The following is a 19,697-nucleotide window of genomic DNA, read 5'->3' as shown; positions in this document are numbered from 1 at the left end:
AAACATGTGTCTCATTTGGCATAATTTCAGAGAAACGAGTAGCAGTAGTAAAGGTTCACAAGAATTATGGGTGAAAGCCAAATCTTTAGACTGGTGGTAGCTCCAGGGAATTCTGCACTTTAAAAAAAAAAAGAAACGTTTATTGCTCACACAGCACAACGCTGAACAAAACCTATTCTTCCAGCTATAGTGCTCCCTAGATGGCCTTGCAGATAAAGCTAGTCCCAGATTTAATACTGAACCAGAGAGAGAGTTTGATTTCTCGTCTGTATCGAGTTAGCTGCTACAATAGGCCTCCAAATTCGAACAACATGCCAACGTTCACTCTCTGGGCCCACACATGAATGTTCACTTGGACAGGGCACAGGAGGACTGTTGGAAAATGTACAACTGTATCCCAGTAATAGCAACTAGAAATTTACAGCACGAAGAAGGCCATTTCAACCCATCGTGTCCGTGCCGGCCAACAAGAGGCTATCCAGTCTAATCCCACTTTCCAGCTCTAGGTCCGTAGCTCTGCAGGTTATGGCACTTCAGGTGCATATCCAAGTACTTTTTAAAAATGTAGTGAGGGTTTCTGCCTCTACCGCCCTTTCAGGCAGTGAATTCCAGACCCCCATAATGCTTTGGGTGAAGAAATTTTCCCTCAAATCCCCTCTACGTCTACCAACTACTTTAACTTTATGCCCCCTGGTTGTTGACCCCTCTGCTAAAGGAAATAGGCAGGCCCTTTCTATCCACTATATCTAGTAGGCCCCTTGTAATTTTATACACCTCCATGAAGTCTTCCCTCAGCCTCCTCTGTTCCAAGGAACACAAACACAGCCTATCCAATCTATCCTCATAGCTAAGATTCTCTACTCCTGGCAACATCCTTGTAAATCTCCTCTGTACCCTCTCCAGTGCAATCACATCCTTCCTGTAATGCGGGGACCAGAACTGCACGTAGTACTCTAGCTGTGGCCTAACCAGTGTTTTATACAGTTCAAGCATAACCCCCCCCCCTGCTCTTGTATTCTATGCCTCGGCTAATAAAAGCATTCCGTATGCCTTCTTAAACCACCTTATCTACCTGGCCTGCTACCTTAAGGGATCTGTGGACATGCACTCCAAGGTCCCTTTGTTCCTCTACACTTCTCAGTGTCCTACCATTTAATGTGTATTCCCTTGCCTTGTTAGCCTTCCCCAAATGCATTACCGCACACTTCTCCAGATCAAATTCCATTTGCCACAGTTCTGCCCACCTGACCAGTTGATTGATATCTTAATGAAGAAGAAAGCTGTAGACTGCAGTATCAACCACATGGCCAATTTTTGTATCACCTGCAAACTTCTTAATCATACCCCCTATATTCAAGTCTAGATCATTGATGTATACCACAAAAAGCAAGGGATCTAGTACTGAGCCCTGTGGAGCCCCACTGGAAACAGCCTTCCAGTCACAAAAACACCCATCAACCATTACCCTCTGATTCCTGCCATTGAGCCAATTTTGGATCCAACTTGCCACTTTACCTTGGATCCCATGGGCTTTTACTTTCATGCGAGGGGAGAAAATTGGTAAAAACAAAAATTACAGTAACTACTGCTCAGATTCCAGGGGTGCCTTTATTGCTGCAATAATGCAGTTAGCTGGCAAAACGTTAATTTTAATTTAAATGTTAACATTTTAAATAGAAGTGTAAAAGCAACTTCTGCTCTTAGCTTCCATTAAAACTAGGCATTTAAAGACTCATTGTATAAATAGCAAAAGTGATTGGTTTCCATAATTATACCATTTCTCACAATTGGTTTCAGTCCTTCATTTGTTGCTCGGTCATGAAGGAAATGAATCACTCTCTCCTCTGAGATCATGGAAGAAAATTGGACCAGAAAGATATTAAGAATCCACTGTTCTTATCCAAGATATGGTTTGTCCTTTCCTTACCCAGGGGCAAGGAAGCAGATTTTAGCACTCATAGCAATATCAGCTAACCCAGCACAGGCCCTGAATCAAACCTGAGATTTTAGAACATAAGAAATAGAGCAAGAGTAGGCCATACAGCCCTTCGAGTTTGCTCCACCATTCAATAAGATCATGGCTGATCTGATCTTGGCCTCAACTCCACTTTCCTGCCCGACTCCCCTGCTCTGAAGGGCTCAGTATTACGAGCGGTGGTTCCTTTTCTCCTCGGCCACTGAGAGTGACCTCTTATATTGAAGATTTGCTTGACAGCTCTTGGGCATAGTCACAGCTGCATGACATTGGCAGTTTTAGAAAGTGATCAAAGCCAAAACATCACTTTTCAGTATCTAAAGAGAACAAATTCCTTCATAAATTCAGGTTCATTTTGGCAAGTGCTTCAGAATTAAACTGACAGTAAACATACTCAACTAGGGGGAAATCTTACCTCAGCTACCTTCAGTTCCTGCTTTAACTGCTGCTGGGCAACTTCCAAGAGCTGATTTTGATCCCTGAGCTCTGCTTCAACCACCATCAGGGCCATGTATCTGAAGAAAAACAGATCACAGTGAGGAATGCAGAAATCTCAAGCATACATCATCAATAGGATCTCAATGGCCAAGGAGTAAGGCTGACTGCTTCATGTTAGTACAACTCTGTGTTCAATTCTTGACAAACAAATGTTAGTTATACACAAACGAATTGCTTTTGTTTAGTTCCGCTCAGTTCTCTTTCATGTAACTTTTAAAAAAAATAAAAAGTAATGGAGAAACTGAACTGAGGGTCTAGGCCCATAGCAGAAGATACCAAAGTTAAAGGCAGTAAAGGGGAAAGTCGATTAGATGATGCCAAGCTACGGTTGCAAGACCCTGTAAATTGAAGGATGGAAAGAAAGGCCTCGGGAAATGAGGAGGCTTTGAAGCCACAGAAAGAATGAGTGATCTTGATTTTACTGTCTGGCCCAAGAGGTTGGACAGAGTTGTGTATGCTTATTTGTAGCTACCCAAAGGAAGTGTGGAAGAACAGCACAAGGTCTCACTACCAAATTGTCTAAAGATTGCCCCAAAATCATAGTTACAAACTCAAACCCTTTCATTCCACGGCCTCTTCCAACACTACTTACAGGCAACTGCCAAACGGTCCCTACGAACTATTAAACCATCTAATTTCCCTATAAAATTAGTAGTTTCTTAATTGGAGGGTGCACATTGTTCCAATTCATCCACAATTAAAGACTCACTTTTCCATGTCAGCACGAGTCATTCTAGATAATGGGGGCATTTTCTTTCTGAAAAAGAAAAGGAAGGTGGTTAGAGAGGCATCCATAACTCCATAATATATTGCTCAGTATACTATGAACATGTATTTGAGTCAGAAGAATTTACTGCTGGAACGATTGTGAAACAAGACAAATATACCATTGCACATCAGTAAGTTACTTTCAAAAATGCCAAAACTTACCAAATCCACCACAACTATGCCAGCATTTTTTAGTCAAAGAGTAGTCAAAGTTATTATACCTATGCAAAGTGGATGGAGTGTGGAGGCAGAGAGGTCTTGTTACAGTTGTACAGGGTATTGGTGAGGCCACAACTGGAGTACTGCGTGCATTTTTGGTTTCCATATTTGCGAGGGGAGGCAGTTGAGAGAGGGTTCACAGGGTTGATTGCGGAGATGAGGGGGTTGACTTGTGAGGAGGGGTTGAGAAGGTTAGGCCTTTACTCGTTGGAATTCAGAGGAATGGGAGGTGATCTTTTCGAAACGTGTGGGATTGTGGAGGGGCTTGGCAGGGTGGATGCGGAGAGGATATTTCCACTGGTGGGGGAGACTAGAACTGGAGGGCATGATCTTGGAGTAAGGGGCCGCCCATTTAAGGCCGAGATGAGGAGAGATTTCTTCTCTCGGAGGGTTGTGGATCTGTGGAGTTCGCTGCCTCGGAGAGCTGTGGAAGCTGGGACATTGAGTGGATTTGAGATGGAGATAGTTTCTTGGACGATGGGGGATTGTGGAGAGCGGGCAGGGGAGTGAACCAGAGTCCATGGTCGGATCAGCCATGATTGTATTAAATGGCGGAGCAGATTCGAGGGGCCGTATGGCCTACTCCTGCTCCTATTTCTTATGTTCATATCAGTGAATTTTAAATTGTTCAACTGCATCAAGACCAAGCAAGCAATCAGCATACAACACACGAAGAAAGACCGTACAACAATCATAGGTATTGAAATCAGACAATAATTCTGTGTCTTTGGCAATTCCTTTAAAATAAAATTGTAGTACAAGGGTTGGAGGAGAGTAAGGAAATAAGGGAAACGCATCATTACAGCATCTACATTAGAATTATTGCCCTTATTAAGGGATCGAGAGCAAGTGAAGAATCCATTTAGCCCCAAGGCCAAATTACTGCAGAATTGTGTGACATCTGAAGAATGCAGTGTCAGAAAACAGTTTGATCGAGGTTAAACACATATTTAGATCTGAACCTCCTCAATTCATGCATGCTTAAGAGACTCGTTTTCTGTAGTATAACCGTAATAGTTACATTCTATGGGCCCAAGTTTACACACGAAAAAAAACGGGCGCCCCTCCGAGCTGGGCGCCCGTTTTTCGCGCCTAAAAAAAAAATCGCGATTCTGGAGCGTTCTGCAGCTCCTCATCTGCCTGGCGCGGCGTGCAGGAGGGCGGAGCCTACACTCGCGCCGATTTTGTAAGTGGGAGGGGGCGGGTACTATTTAAATTAATTTTTTTCCTGCCGGCAACGCTGCGCGTGTGCGTTGGAGCGTTCACGCATGCTCTGTGAAAAAAAACATTGGCACTCGGCCATTTTTGTAGTTCTTTGTAGCTGTTTAATTTTTGAACATTTTTTAATAAAACCACATTGCCATCAGCACATCAGCACTGAGGCTTCCCTTCTCACTGTCTCCTTCCCCTCCCTCCCCTCCGCGGCAACAAGCTGCTGTCTCCTTCCCCTCCCTCCCCTGCGCGGCAATAAGCCGCTGTCTCCTTCCCCTCCCTCCCCTGCGCGGCAACAAACGGCGGTTTCCTTCGAACGATGGCTGAAGCACTTTCACACAGGTAGGAAGATGGTTTATTTAATCTTTTCTTTGCTTATAAATGTTTATTCAGGTTGGATTTATTTGTATAATATTTGTAGAAGTATAAGTAAGGATTGATTGTAGAATTTAATGAATTCCCTTCCACCCCCCCCCTCGTTCTGGATGCCTAATTTGTAACCTGTGCCTGATTTTTTTTATGTGTAGAACAGGTTTTTTCAGTTCTACAAAAATCTTCACTTGCTCCATTCTACTTTAGTTTGGAGTACGTTTTCACTGTGGAAACTTTGAAATCAGGCGTCCCCTTTTGAAGAAAAAATTCTGTTCTAAAGTAGAACTGTTCTACCTCACTAGAACTGCAGAAAAAAAAAAAGTGGAGAATTGCGATTTCTAAGATAGTCCGTTCTCCACCAGTTGCTCCTAAAAATCAGGCGCAAATCATGTGGAAACTTGGGCCCTATGTTTTGTTTATTTTAAACACCAGCAACTCTTGCTAGGTTATGGGACCACAGATGACATTTATTTAAAGAGCCTGGCACTTATTGATAAAGACTGGTACGAGACGCTTCAAAGTGCATGAAATAATGTAGTTAGAAAGATTTTTTTTTTAATGTTTTAAAAAAGGGCAAGATTGTAACAGGAGGTTAGAAGGTAGAGATCTAGAAAGTTGAGCTCAATTAATTTGTGATCTTCTACGGGAAGAATTGTTGTGTTCTCCTGGGTGCTGTCTGCAAGTATGTTTCTTTAACCCTTAAACTTGGAAGCGTTTGACTCCTGCATCTAGAAATCTTATTTCTGCTACATAAACAAGGACTGCAGCATTCGCCTATCCATTTACTCTAATTGGCTCAAGTTAGTGAAAGCAGGGCAGCAAGTAACATAGAAAATAGGAGCAGTAGCAGGCCATTCAGCCCTTCGAGTCTGCACTGTCATTCAATAGGATCGTGGCTGATCCTCCATCTCAACACCATATTCTCGCTTTTTCCCCATACCCCTTGATGCCTTTTGTTTCTAGAAATCTATCTATCTCCCTCTTAAATATATTCAATGACTTGGCCTCCACAGCCTTCTGTGGTAGGGAATTCTACAGGTTTATCACCCTCAGTGAAAAAAATTCTCCTCATCTCAGTCCTAAATTTCCTACCCCGTATCCCAAGACTGTGACCCCAGCCAGGGGAAACATCCTCCCCGCATCCAGTCTCTCCAACCCAGTCAGAATTTTATAAGTTTCAATGAGATCCCCTCTCATTCTTCTAAACTTTAGTGAATACAGTCCTAGTCAACCCAATCTCTCCTCATAAGACAGTCCTGCCATCCCAGGAATCAGTCTGGTGAACCTTCGCTGCACTCCCTCTATGGCAAGTATATCCCTTCTTAGGTAAGGAGACCAAAACTGCACACAATACTCCAGGTGCGGACTCACCAAGGCCCTGTATAACTGTAGTAAGCCATCCTTGCTCCTGTACTCAAATCCTCTTGCAATGAGGATTTGCCTTCCTAACTGCTTGCTGCACCTGCATGGTTGCTTTCAATGACTGGTGTACAAGGACACCCAGGTCCCTCTGTACATCAACACTTCCCAAGCCATCACCATTTAAATAATATGTTGTCCATATGTTTTTCCTACCAAAGTGGATAACTTCACATTTATCCACGTTATACTGCATCTACCATGTGTTTGCCCACTCACTCAACCTATCTAAATCACCTTGCAGTGTCTTTGCATCCTCCTCACAACCCCACCTAGTTTTGTGTCGTCAGTAAACTTGGAAATATTACATTTGGTTCCCTCATCCAAATCATTAATATATATTGCGAATAGCAGGGGCCCAAGCACTGATCCCTGTGGTACCCCACTAGTCACTGCCCACCACCCCGAAAAAGACCCGTTTATTCCTACTCTCTGTTTCCTGTCAGTTAACCAATTTTCAATCCATGCCATTACATTTCCCCCAATCCTATGTGCTTTAATTTTGCACACTAACCTCTTATGTGGGACTTTATCAAAGCCTTCTGAAAATCCAAATACACTACATCCATTGGTTCTCCCATATCTATTCTATCAGTTAAATCCTAAAAAAACTCCAGTAGGTTTGTCAAACATGATTTTCCTTTCATAAATCCATGTTGACTTTGTTTAATCCCATTGATATTATCCAAGTGTGCCGTTATCACATCCTTTATAATAGACTCCAGCATTTTCCCTACTACTGAGGTCAGGCTAACCAGTCTGTAGTTCCCATTTTCTCTTTCCCTCCTTTTTTAAAAATAAATAGTGGGGTTACATTTGCCACCCTCCAATCTGCAGGAACTCATCTATAATCTATAAGAATTTTGGAAGATGACAACCAATGCATCTACTATTTCCATGGCTACCTCTTTTAGTACTCTGGGATGCAGATCATCAGGCCCTGGGGATTTATCTGCCTTCAGTCCCATTAGTTTCTCGAGCACTATTTTCTTACTAATTATCATATCCCTTCATTCCTCTTGCTCACTAGATCCTTGGTTCCCTAGCATTTCTGGGACGTTATTGGTGTCCACTTCCGTGAAGACAGAACGGAAGTATTTATTTAATTGTTCTGCCATTTCCTTGTTCCCCAATAGAAATGCTCCTGTTTCTGTCTGTAAAGGGCCTGCATTTGTCTTCACTAATCTTTTTCTTTTTACATACTTGTAGAAACTTTTGCAGTTGTTTTTTATGTTTCCTTGCAGGTTTACTCTCATACTCTATTTTTCCCCTCTTAACTCAATCTCTTGGTCCTTTTTTGCTGAATTCTAAACTGCTCCCAATCCTCAGGCTTGCTACTTTTTCTGGTAACTTTGTATAACTTCTCTTTGGATCCAATACTATCCGTAATTTCTTTTGTTAGCCATGGTTGGGCCACTTTTCCTTTTGTGTTTTTACACAAGAAAGGAATGTATAACTGTTGCAATTCATGCATTTGTTCCTTAAATAATTAGCCATTGCCTATCTATCATAGTCAATTCATTCCTCATACCATCGTAGTTTCCTTTGTTTAGATTTAGGACCCTAGTTTCAGATTGGACTACTTCACTTTCCATCTTAATAAGAAATTCAATCATGTTATGGTCACTCTTCCCTAAAGGACCCCGCACAACAGGACTGTTAATTAACCCCTTCTCATTGCACAATACCCAATCTAGGATAGCCTGTTCCCAGTAGACTCAACATACTGGTCTAAAAAAATATCTCATATACACTCCAGGAATTCCATCTGCCACAGTATTATTACTAATTTGGTTTGGCCAGTCTATATTAGATTAAAGTTAACTATGATTACTGTAGAACCCTTGCTACATGCATCTCTAATTTCCTGTTTGATGCCGTCCCCTACACTACCATTACTGTTTGGAGGCCTACAAGACAATTCCCACCAATGTTTTCTGCTCCTTAGCTCCACTCAGACTGCTTTTACATCTTGATTTTCTGAGCCAATATCCTCTCTCACTAATGCTCTAATTTCATCCTTTACTAACAACGCCACACCACCCACTCTTCCTTTTTGCCTGTCCTTCCTTAATATCGAATATCCTTGGATATTCAGTTCCCAACCCTGGTCACCCTGCAACCACGTCTCCGTAATTGCAACTATATTGTATCCGTTTATATCTATTTACGCTGTTAATTCACCTACCTTATTACAAATGCTTCATGCATTCAGATACAATGCTTTTAAATTTATCTTTTTAACATTATTAGACAACTTAACATTATTTTGTACTATAGCCCTATTTGTCTTATTGCTATTTTTTCTTACCTGGACCCTATTTGCTCGTGCATTCTTTTGTTTGTATGCTCTGTCCCTTCCTGACATAATCTGGTTATCCTTACCACAATCACTTTCCTGCATTGCTTCCTTTTCTTTTCTCTTTAGCATTCTAGATTGCTCCCTACTGCGACCGTCTTCCCCCCAACCCCCTTATTTAGTTTAAAGCCTGATCTACCTCCCTAGTTAGTCGGTTTGCTAGAACTCTGGTCCCAGCATACTTCAGGTATAGTCAGTCCGTCTCCATGGAACAACTCTCTCTTTCCCAGAGTATTGGTGCCAGTGCCCCACAAATTGAAACCCACTTCTCCCACATCAACCTCTGAGCCACGCATTCATCTTCCCAATTCTATTGATCCTATGCCAATTTGTTCGTGGCTCAGGTATTAATGCAGAGATTATTACCTTTATGGTTCTGCTTTTCAATTTAGTCCCTAACTGTTCAAACTCTCAGCAGAACCTCTTTCTTAGTCCTACCTATGTCATTGGTACCTATGTGTACTACGACAACTGGATCCTCCCCCTCCCACTCCAAGTTCTTTTCCAGCCCCGAGGAGATGTCCTTTATCCTGGCACCGGGTACACAACACAGCCTTCGAGATGCACGCTCTTGGCTGCAGAGAACCCCATCTATCCTCCTAACTATTTTGTCCCCTACTACAACCACCTACCTCTTTACTCCCCCCACTTGAATGGCTTTCTGCACCACGGTGCCTTGGTCAGTCTGTTCATCCATCCCGCAGTCTGCACATTTGTCCTCAAGGGTGCAAGAACCTCAAATCTATTGGACAAGTGCAGGGACTGAGGCTCCTGCAATACTACCTCCTGGATCCCCTTACTTGCTTCAGTCGCAGTCACGCCCTCCTGTCCTGACCACGTGTTAATTCTAAAGTATTTAATCTAGAGGGTATGGCTGCCTCCTGGAGCAAAAGGTCCAAGTAACTTTCTCCCTCCCTGATGTCTCGCAATGTCTGCAGCTCAGACTCCAGCTCCTCAACTCAGAGCCGAAGTTCGTCGAGCCGCAGACACTTACCGCTGATGTAGTCGCCCTGGACCAAAACGTCCAGAAGCTCCCACATATTGCAGCAGCAACATATCTCTTGTTTTCCCATTATATTATTTAATTAATTAGTTTTGCGTTAATCAAATATTTACGCTATGTAATTTATTAAATTAGTTAAACAAATAAAGGTTAGTTTTTAGAATTTAGTTATATGCTATGCTATGTTAATTTACAGAAAACCTTAGCCCCCAATCACTACCGATCATTTACCTGCCTTACTTGCGATGTAACACAGCAGAATTCTCCTCACCCAGAGCTGTGCGATCTCCTGGGAGAGGCAAAAAACAGATAAAAACCTAAGCCAATTGTGGAAAAAAATCTGGAAAATTCCTCTCCAACCCAAACAAGCGATTGAAACTAGTGCAGGAGATCATCCTGGCCCTATGATGTGGTCTGCTATGGCTTTTATCCCCACTTTCCCGCTCAGGTATGCTGCCGCTCTGCGGGAAAAGTTAGGAAAAACAAGGCAAAGCAACACCACCTGCACCCACTTCACCTAACTCTCCCGCTTACCAAACTCTTGTTTTCTCTCTGAGCTGAAGCACTCCGAGCTACCAGCACTAGCTCGAGGTTCTTAAACTGCTTGTGGCTCAGATGAGTCACCACAGGTCAGCTGTTCAAAGAACCGATTTTAACTAGTTTTAATTAACTAAACTACACAGACCAGATGATCACAACTTCAATTCTCAATCTCTGCCAAATTAACATTCAGCAAAAATGGTGATACAATTGGCCACAGCTCTCTGGTATTGGGAAAAGAAAGTCAATCAGAATAGCCAGTCACGATATTCTCCTGTTACAAGTGTGCGTGGGTATGTGCATGATGTAAATATAGGATTGGCTCGAGCTCTGCTGTAATGCCCCAAATAGTTGGAGTGTTCACCAACACTCACGGTGTGATTTTGCATGAAGAATAACCAGTTGGACAAAGACCCAGAGGGCAGTTAGCATCTGTGGAACCATCTCCAAAACAACAGGAGAGAAAATTATTGCACTGCTCCAAAGATATGGGCACTTATTTGTAAAATGATTTAAATATTTCCAGTGAAGACTTGCAGCTCTTTTAGTTGATATTGGGAAATGTACAGACACTACATTGTGATTTAAAAAAATAAATATAAAGGATGAGTCAATTGGAGACCTTTTTATAAAAAGATAAATTCCCTCAGTCCATAGACTTCAAGACAAGAGGGATGTGAGACTGGTTCCTGAACAATGATTTAGCAACTGTATTGGCCAGCATTTTGGGAGATGCACAGCAATCTGGCAATTGTTCCTTTCCTTACACGAGGATATGACTTCTGTTCTACCTTTCCCACATCTGAGGCTGGGTAGTCAGTGGAATGGGGGGAAATGAAAGGTAGTTACTTTGCACTTTGATATACCAATGTAGGGAGTCTTTCACAAAATCAAAATTTCATGGGCTCTTTCGGATAGCATTGTGGATAATGGCATTGACCAATGTAGTTCTGTGGATATCTGAACGGAATATATGGAATTAAGGACAGTAAAGTAAACGGGATATATGAAAATGTATAAGCCATGGAAGAATAGCTGGGAGAATGTCAGATTGCAAATAGTGCAACATCAGCATAGCTAACAGTCTGTCTCAAGGTTTCAAGTCACTAATCCTGCCAATAATATATAATTGTAACATGAAATACATCTGCAGAATTGCAAGGTCTCAGTAAATAGTCACACCATTAGATTGAAACATTTGGAGGCAATACTTGAGCTTTCAAGAAGAACATCTCATATAGATTGACTAATGAGTGACTGAGTTAGACTGTCAATCCATTTATATTTTGTTATCTGATTTCAAAACTGTATAACTGTTAACGCTTTACGATGTAACTTCACCTATCCGTAGGGAGTGTGTACGCTCTATCCAGAGAGTATATCTTCTGTCTGATAGGTCTTACTGGCCGGTAATAAAGACTGCTTTGTTCAAAGCACAAGAGGTATTCGACTCAGTAATTTTACTGAACCAGATTGAGGTAAAAGAATCCAGGAATTAACATTTGGTGTCAGAAGTGGGATCTCAACGGACGACTGCCGAAAACTTGCGAATTAAGAGCCAGACTAGCCTTGGATGAGACGAGGGGAAAATGGCCACTGGAGTGAGTATGATTTCAATACTGCTCCAGTTTCCCCTGGTTTCAAAAGTCTGAGGAAAGTTTAGCCACTCGCTGGTTCTCAGGTAGTGTCTGAACGAGATCCAGGACAATCTGGTGAATACCTTTCAAACTTAGAATAGGGATAGAGATAGGGAAATTGTGCGATGACGCAAACCAAGCGGCGACTTGGAAAGGGAAAGATAGTTAGAGCTAGATAGGGATAGATGATCAATCATGGATCCAAAAAAAATTAATAGGAAAGAAAAGAGACTCTTGTGAATGTCTGTTTAAATGAGAAATGCTTCTGTGACTTTTACTGTAAAAAAAAAGCCGGGGAGTTGTGGTTTGTTTTATCTCAAACAGAATGAAAGTTTGTTTTAACCCTTCGTAGTGTTGTCCTGTATGTGGGAAGTTTAAGAGTGTGAACCTTATTGAATTACGTATATTCGGATGATAAGTTGCGGAGCCAGGAAATGCCCAAAGGATAGATTTGTTAAAAAGAGAAAAAATTACATGGTCCCGGTGGTTAAAAAAAAAAAGAAAAACTTGTTGAAAGAAAACATTCAGAGAAGGCACAGCAAAACAACTGAGATGGATTTAAAAGGATTTAAAAAAAATTATATTAAATAACACGACCTTGAGGCTGGAACAATTGAGATAACGAAAAGCAGTCCACAGCCTACGTGCCAGACTTCTCTCTAGTTATAAAAAAAAAAGTAACGTAATAAATAGGTGCTGAAAGAAAAAAAAATGTTCTGAGATTTTAAATTATGAAAAATATAAAATCACTCCTGTCCAGTTGGCAGAAAAACTCCATTAAATTAGGGCTTTCATTGACTGATTGAATTTAAACTGCGCAGTAACGTCAAAGGATAGGGAAATTTGGAGACTAAAATAAATTAATTGAGGCTCATAAGAAATCAAAATTAGAAAATTAGGCTCACAGGGAATAAAATGGGGATTTAAATAGAGGATAGGTGTTCAACTCAGGTACGACGTCGACCTTGTATATCACTTGGCCCGTCTAGGCTCTGATTGAATTTAAAAAAAAAACCCCGCAGCAACTCGGAAGGTAGGGCCGACGCGAACGCGCGGCCGAGAGAAGGGCCGAAGCGAACGCGCAGCGACGTAAACGCGCAGTGAAGCGAACGCGCAGTGACGTCAACGCGCAGTGACGTAGACGCGCGGTGACGTAAACGCGCAGTGACGCCGACGCGTAGTGACGCAGAGGCGCAGCAACGCGAATCGCGAAAGTCAGTGCTAATGGCAGTAAGTCTGTAAGTCTTAAAGTGTTTAGAGTTTTAAGTTTAGTATTAAGATCGCGCGGCTATGCGGACCGTGCGGTGATGCGGGTAATTTTGTAGATCGTGCGGCTATGCGGACCGTGCGGTGATGCGGGTAAGTGTTAGAAGTCTTTGTCTATTTTGTAGATCGCGCGGCTATGCGGACCGTGCGGCGATGCGGGTAAGTGTTTGAAGTAAAGTTAAAGTATCTTAACTCGCGCGGCGACGCGAGCCACGGGTCGACGCGGATTGCGCGGCGACGTGAACTGCGAGGCAACGCGGATTGCGGGGCGACGTGAACTGCGAGGCGACGTGGTAGTTTAGTATTAAGATCGTGCGGCGACGCGGACCGTGCGGTGATGCGGGTAAGTGTTAGATTTGGAGTTAGTTAAAGTCCGTGTTAGTTCTGTAAAGTCTGTGTCTATTTGTAAGTTTGTTTAAATTGCACGACGACACGAACGCGTAGCGACACAGTAATACGAGGGGCAGTGTGAAAATGGGAAATCAGTTAGATAAAACCACGGATGCGGATAGTCCGCTACAAAAGTTATGTGAGGAATTCCCTGAAAGAGCTGAAGACTTTAGAAAATTATCAGGAGCCCTGAACAAATTATTAGGGGATGACCAGTGGCCTCTAAGTGACACTAGAAGCGTAGAGGTAAAAAAAAAAAGCACAGGGATTAATTTGGAGAAGGGGATGAGGAAAAGGGGATAAAAAAAAAATGTAATTGCAACCTGGCGACATTATTGTCAGAAATTAAAAGATGCATCACTTCTATCGAGTTGGCAAACAAATGCTATTAAATTAGGACTTGCATTGACAGAGGGAACACATGTTAAAACTGTAGACGTCTTTAAAAAAAAAAAGAATGAATGTGCGCACGAGAAACTTGCTAAGAGATCCTCTGGGACCTCTGAGAAAGGTATTGATCAACTACAAGTTAAAATGGCTGGCTTTGTGTTAACCGAGGCTGATGATGAAATTGATGAGTGGCCACTGACTCAGCGCCCAACGGCGCCTCCCGCACCCCCTGGCCTCTTGCTCCAGTCCTCTTCCCAACACCCTCCACCTAACACTCCAGTAAAAAAGAGTTAGGAACAACCACATATCACCAAAGCAACAAACCCAAACTGACTCCTCATCCTCTGATAGCGATTCGGATCCCCAGTTTACAAGCAATACAGCCGAAAGGACCAGATCTCACACTCGAAAGGGCAGAACTATATCTCAACATCACAAACAGTCCCGTAAATCTTCTAGTCAACCTACCAGTCCAAGTTGTGAAAGACATAGCAAACACCCCCGCCGATCGAGACACAGAACTGTCAAGCAGTCAGACAGCTCTGAAACATCCTCCGGCCTAGAAATGATTTCCAAGATCCCAAAGTCCCGACACCAATTCCCTGTCAGACCAATGCCAAACTCTGATGCACAACAAGCTGCAGACCACCTCTCTATAGATGTCTGTGATCTTCAAACAACTATTTGATTGCTCACGCTATCCGGACAGATGGAAAGGGCAGTTAGATATTATTGGCAGAAAAAGAAAGGGGAGGGGGGAGGTGCGCCCCCAACCCGGGTCAAGACTGAATACGTGACTAGAAAGGAAGAGCCATCTCGGGAGGAAGGATCAATAGAACCGTAGTGTGGCATACAGGATTGGATGGATAAGCAAGGATACGGTTATACTAAACAACCAAACGGCCCGAGCCCTGCTAATAAACCTCCCTATTGTCCCCGGCATGGTATGGGAAGAGGCCGGGACTGGGTAAGAGGAATTGACTGTTTTAATTGTGGGCAGGAAGGACATTGGAATAAAAATTGCCCCTACCGTCAGCATGGAAAAGGAAGAGGAGGAAGAGGAGGGGGGCAAGGGGGGAGAGGAAGATCTTACACTAACTTCTCCCAGAACAACCCCTTTGGTCAATTGTCCCCCGATTGACTACGCAGCTTGATTGTGCAGGGATCCTCCCCGGACGACGAACCCATTCTGAATGAGTGGCAACCCTTTTTGATAGATACGGGAGCCTTCATGTCTTCTGTACAATCAAAGATTAAACTCCCTGCTTCTACTGAAACACAGGAACTTTCAGGATTCCTGGGACAAATCTCGACATTCCCAGTGTCAGAACCGGTTAAAATGGGTTACCAGGAAGAATCGGTGGAACATCGAGTTGTTATCACAACCAATCTGGACTGTAACTTGATGGCTAGAGACCTCCTTTGCAAATTCCAGTTGCATTTGGAGTGTGGAGATAATGGGATTATTGTAAAACAGGAAACCCTTAAGCGGCAGTATTATACCACTAGAACCCCTCAGTGGTGGTCTCTGGACCTGCCGCAGGCACCCTATCACGTGACCCTAGCATACGATCCCAGTGGAAAGAATCAGGACCTGCAGAACTTTTATCAGGATCACGAAGGGGAAATGAAGGGAATTCTATTAAGGGCTAGAGTGACTGGACTGGAAAGAGAGGCAGATTTTGTGGAAGTGGATAAGAATCTGTGGAAACAGCCCCTAACAATGGCACCGCATATTGCTCGTGAAGTATTAGCCCCTCACCATGCTAAAGATTTGGGAGTTATGGTACACAAGGCCATAGATGAGGCTGACCCTACCAGCCGGGATGTGCAAATCGTAAAACATGGCCGAACAGTCCAATTTAATGGGGACCCCGAGAAAGTATTAACAACTCTATGGCATCATACTGGCTCGGACATACCTGACTATGTGGATCCTCATGTGTGGGCAGAGGACCCCTCCCAAGTGGGTTATACTCCCATTAATTGAGATCCCAGTGCAGGGCAATGTGGACTGGCCCTCTATCCGACAGAACCCACTGAAATCACAGGCAATCCTAAACTGACTTTTCGGCACTGTACTGCAATTAATCCGGCCTGTTTTCTTACTGAGCCACCCCAAGATGAGGAAGAACCCAGTCATGATTGCTTATCTTTAATTTAAGAGGCCACATCAGTCAGGGAAGATTTAGTTGATGTACCAATGGAAGATCCAGACTGTATTCTTACTGAGCCAACCAAAGATGAGGAAGAACCCAGTCATGATTGTTTATGTATGTTGACGGAAGTACTTCTATTAATCCAGAAGATACACGAATCTCAGGATACGCCATAGTAAACCAGGAGAATCAGGTCTTGGAATCTGCCACTTTGAAACCGCCTATTCTGCTCAACAAGCTGAACTATTCGCCCTCACCCGAGCCTGCATCTTGGCCAAAGATCTCAAAGTCAATATCTATACCGACTCTAGGTATGCCTTTGGGGTGGCGCATGATTTCGGACAATTATGGAAAAATAGGGGATTCCTAACCTCACAAGGGAATGAGATATCTCAAACAGCTAGTATCTGATTTGTTGCAAGCCCTCATGTTCCCCAAACGCATTGCCATTGTACCAAGAGGCCAAACAGGCCTCTCGTGACCAACAGATGGTAGTGCCCAAAATTATGAGTCAGACTAAAAATCCTGCGAAGGATAAGTTAGCCTCGGAAATACCAATGCCAACCATCCAAGATGTTATAAAAGCACAGGGGGACGCTCCTGAAAAAGATAAACTGTTGTGGAAATATTATGCATGTACTTATGACAATGTTTCTAAACTCTGGACCACTCCCGCGGAACAGACTTGCATGTCTGACGAGTTGGCTTCATGGGTTATAGAATGTCTGCATTTTGCTACTCATTGTGGAGCAAGGGCAACAAGAGATACACTTTTGGCTACTTGGTGGCACCCTAAACTCCAGGCGCTCACCCAGAACATCAGTAGTCGTTGCCTGGTTGGCCAGCAACATAATCCAGGGAAGGGAGTCCCCTGTGATTGGGGTAAAACGCCCCTACCCGAAGGTCCCTTTGAGACATTTTAGTTGAACTACATTGAGTTGCAAAAAGTTCAGTGTTACAGACATGTGTTAGTAATAGTAGATGTGTTTAGCAGATGGATTGAAGCCTACCCTAACCTGGACAATAAGACTCAGACTGTTGTTAAGGTGTTAATGAGGGAAATTGTTCCTAGATATGAGATCTCAGCTAGACTGATGACCACCTATGTTCTTTCTCTGACTCAGGCTCTGCGACTAGTTCACAACCAGGTTCAAGATGCTCACCTCGACCTCCCAGTTTTACCCGAATTGTCCCTCGTGGCACCAGGGAAGTATGGATTCGGAAGGGATTAGAGCCACAATGGGAGGGGCCTTTTTAGGTGTCACTCACTACCCCCACTGCAGCCAAGGTTGAAGGGAAAAATGCCTGGGTTCACCTGCACCACTGCAAGCTCATCACCATTTAAACAAATTTTGCTGGTTAGTCTAATTCCTGTTTCTGTTCCAGATCTCCTCCTCCCTATAGCTGAACAAGGCAGTTGAAGGAGGATCAGTTTGACCAAATACACTGACGGAGACCTGAAGGGAAACGTGAAAACAGAACTCTTTTTATCAGCTAAATAATTGGACTATTTATAAGATGAGATTGTGTCTGTATGCTACTGTCTGCATAATAGTGTTGATATATGACAGTTTTGGTGCACGGGAAGGAAGACAAAGGCGAGAGCTCCATGTAAACACCTTTTTGTATATGTCTTACGTTTATGCGGAAAAAGGGCACTTCACTAGATGCTGGGTGTGTTCACATATCCCTATACATTCCAAAGGGGGAATTCCTTTGCGCACCGTTCCCCTGACCCTAACTGAGACTGTTAGATGGATTCAAAGAAACGATATTGGAACAGGTAGCTAACCGCACTGCTGAGGCTCTGGAGGGCATCACAGCTGAAATGGTAGCGATAAGGACCGTAGCATTAGAAAATTGAATGGCCCTCGATTACCTGTTAGCTGAGAAAGGGGGAACGTGTGCCCTGATAGGATCTGAATGTTGCACTTACATTCCTGATAGTTCAGAAAACATAACCCACCTTGCCGATCACATAAGGAAGGAGGTGAAAAAGTTATCCACACCAGCAAAAGAACTTAGCAGGTTTGATTGGTTTCTGGGTGGATCTTGGAGATCCTATCTAATACATGGGGCAATTGTTCTCATCATAATAATTACCTGCTGTTTGATTGTTGGTTGCCTTAACCTCTGCTGTAAAGCAATGACAAGGTTAGCAGACCCTCTTGTGGTCAAGGGTTCCCGGGTTATGATCCAACAAACTAGAGAACTACTCAACAATGCAATACTCATAGAATGATCCTAAATGTTATCATAGAATGATAAAAGGGGGGATGTGGATATCTGAACGGAATATATGGAATTAAGGACAGTAAAGTAAACGGGATATATGAAAATGTATAAGCCATGGAAGAATAGCTGGGAGAATGTCAGATTGCAAATAGTGCAACATCAGCATAGCTAACAGTCTGTCTCAAGGTTTCAAGTCACTAATCCTGCCAATAATATATAATTGTAACATGAAATACATCTGCAGAATTGCAAGGTCTCAGTAAATAGTCACACCATTAGATTGAAACATTTGGAGGCAATACTTGAGCTTTCAAGAAGAACATCTCATATAGATTGACTAATGAGTGACTGAGTTAGACTGTCAATCCATTTATATTTTGTTATCTGATTTCAAAACTGTATAACTGTTAACGCTTTACGATGTAACTTCACCTATCCGTAGGGAGTGTGTACGCTCTATCCAGAGAGTATATCTTCTGTCTGATAGGTCTTACTGGCCGGTAATAAAGACTGCTTTGTTCAAAGCACAAGAGGTATTCGACTCAGTAATTTTACTGAACCAGATTGAGGTAAAAGAATCCAGGAATTAACAGTTCCAACAATCAGATGTTCATGGATTTGCTGTGTTAGCTGGTCTCAGACAGTGTGACAGCAAAAAATTAAAGTTCTGGTCTAACTACAGTGATTAATGAAGAACATCTAGAATCTAGGGAGAAATCCCTACATTCTCGAGCAGTCCCAGCAGATTGGAAAGTAGCAAATATAACCGCACTTTTCAAGAAAGGAGGTAGAGAGAAAACAGGGAACTACAGGCCAGTTAGCCTGACATCAGTCATTTGGAAAATGCTGGAATCCATTATTAAGGAAGTGGTAACAGGGCAAAAGGAAATAGAGTTTAACAAATTCATGAGTTTTTTGAGGATGTAACCATCAGGGTAAATAAAGGGGAACCAATGGATATAGTATGTTGGCCTTCATAGCTAGGGGATTTGAGTTTAGGAGCAGGGAGGTCTTACTGCAGTTGTACAGGGCCTTAATGAGGCCTCACCTGGAATAATGTGTTCAGTTTTGGTTTCCTAATCTGAGGAAGGACATTCTTGCTATTGAGGGAGTGCAGCGAAGGTTCACCAGACTGATTCCCGGGATGGCAGGACTGACATATGAGGAGAGACTGGATCGATTGGGCCTGTATTCACTGGAGTTCAGAAGGATGAGAGGGGATCTCATAGAAACATATAAAATTCTGACGGGACTG

General features: G+C 42.9%; 1 protein-coding gene and 1 long non-coding RNA gene across 5 annotated transcripts in view; one reads left to right on the top strand and one right to left on the bottom strand.

The window, feature by feature from the left end:
* The window catches only part of knstrn (kinetochore localized astrin (SPAG5) binding protein), a 43,708-nt gene that overhangs the window by 14,158 nt on the left and 9,853 nt on the right, over positions 1-19,697 (bottom strand). For all 4 annotated transcript variants that reach the window (XM_070878796.1, XM_070878797.1, XM_070878799.1 and 1 more), the window contains 2 exons: positions 3,183-3,230; positions 2,391-2,490 (listed from right to left, as the gene is read on the bottom strand). In XM_070878796.1, the coding sequence (XP_070734897.1) occupies positions 2,391-2,490; positions 3,183-3,230 (148 nt within the window). The remainder of the gene's footprint in view (positions 1-2,390; positions 2,491-3,182; positions 3,231-19,697) is intronic.
* LOC139263157 (uncharacterized) lies at positions 11,973-18,972 on the top strand. The gene is made up of 2 exons (XR_011593053.1): positions 11,973-13,611; positions 17,594-18,972. It is a non-coding gene; the product is annotated as an uncharacterized lncRNA (long non-coding RNA).

The sequence above is a fragment of the Pristiophorus japonicus genome, chromosome 4 (genome assembly GCF_044704955.1).
Source record: "Pristiophorus japonicus isolate sPriJap1 chromosome 4, sPriJap1.hap1, whole genome shotgun sequence".
NCBI lineage: Eukaryota > Metazoa > Chordata > Chondrichthyes > Pristiophoridae > Pristiophorus > Pristiophorus japonicus.
Note: the sequence above shows the minus strand (reverse complement) of the source record. Positions and strands in the feature narration are given on the sequence as shown.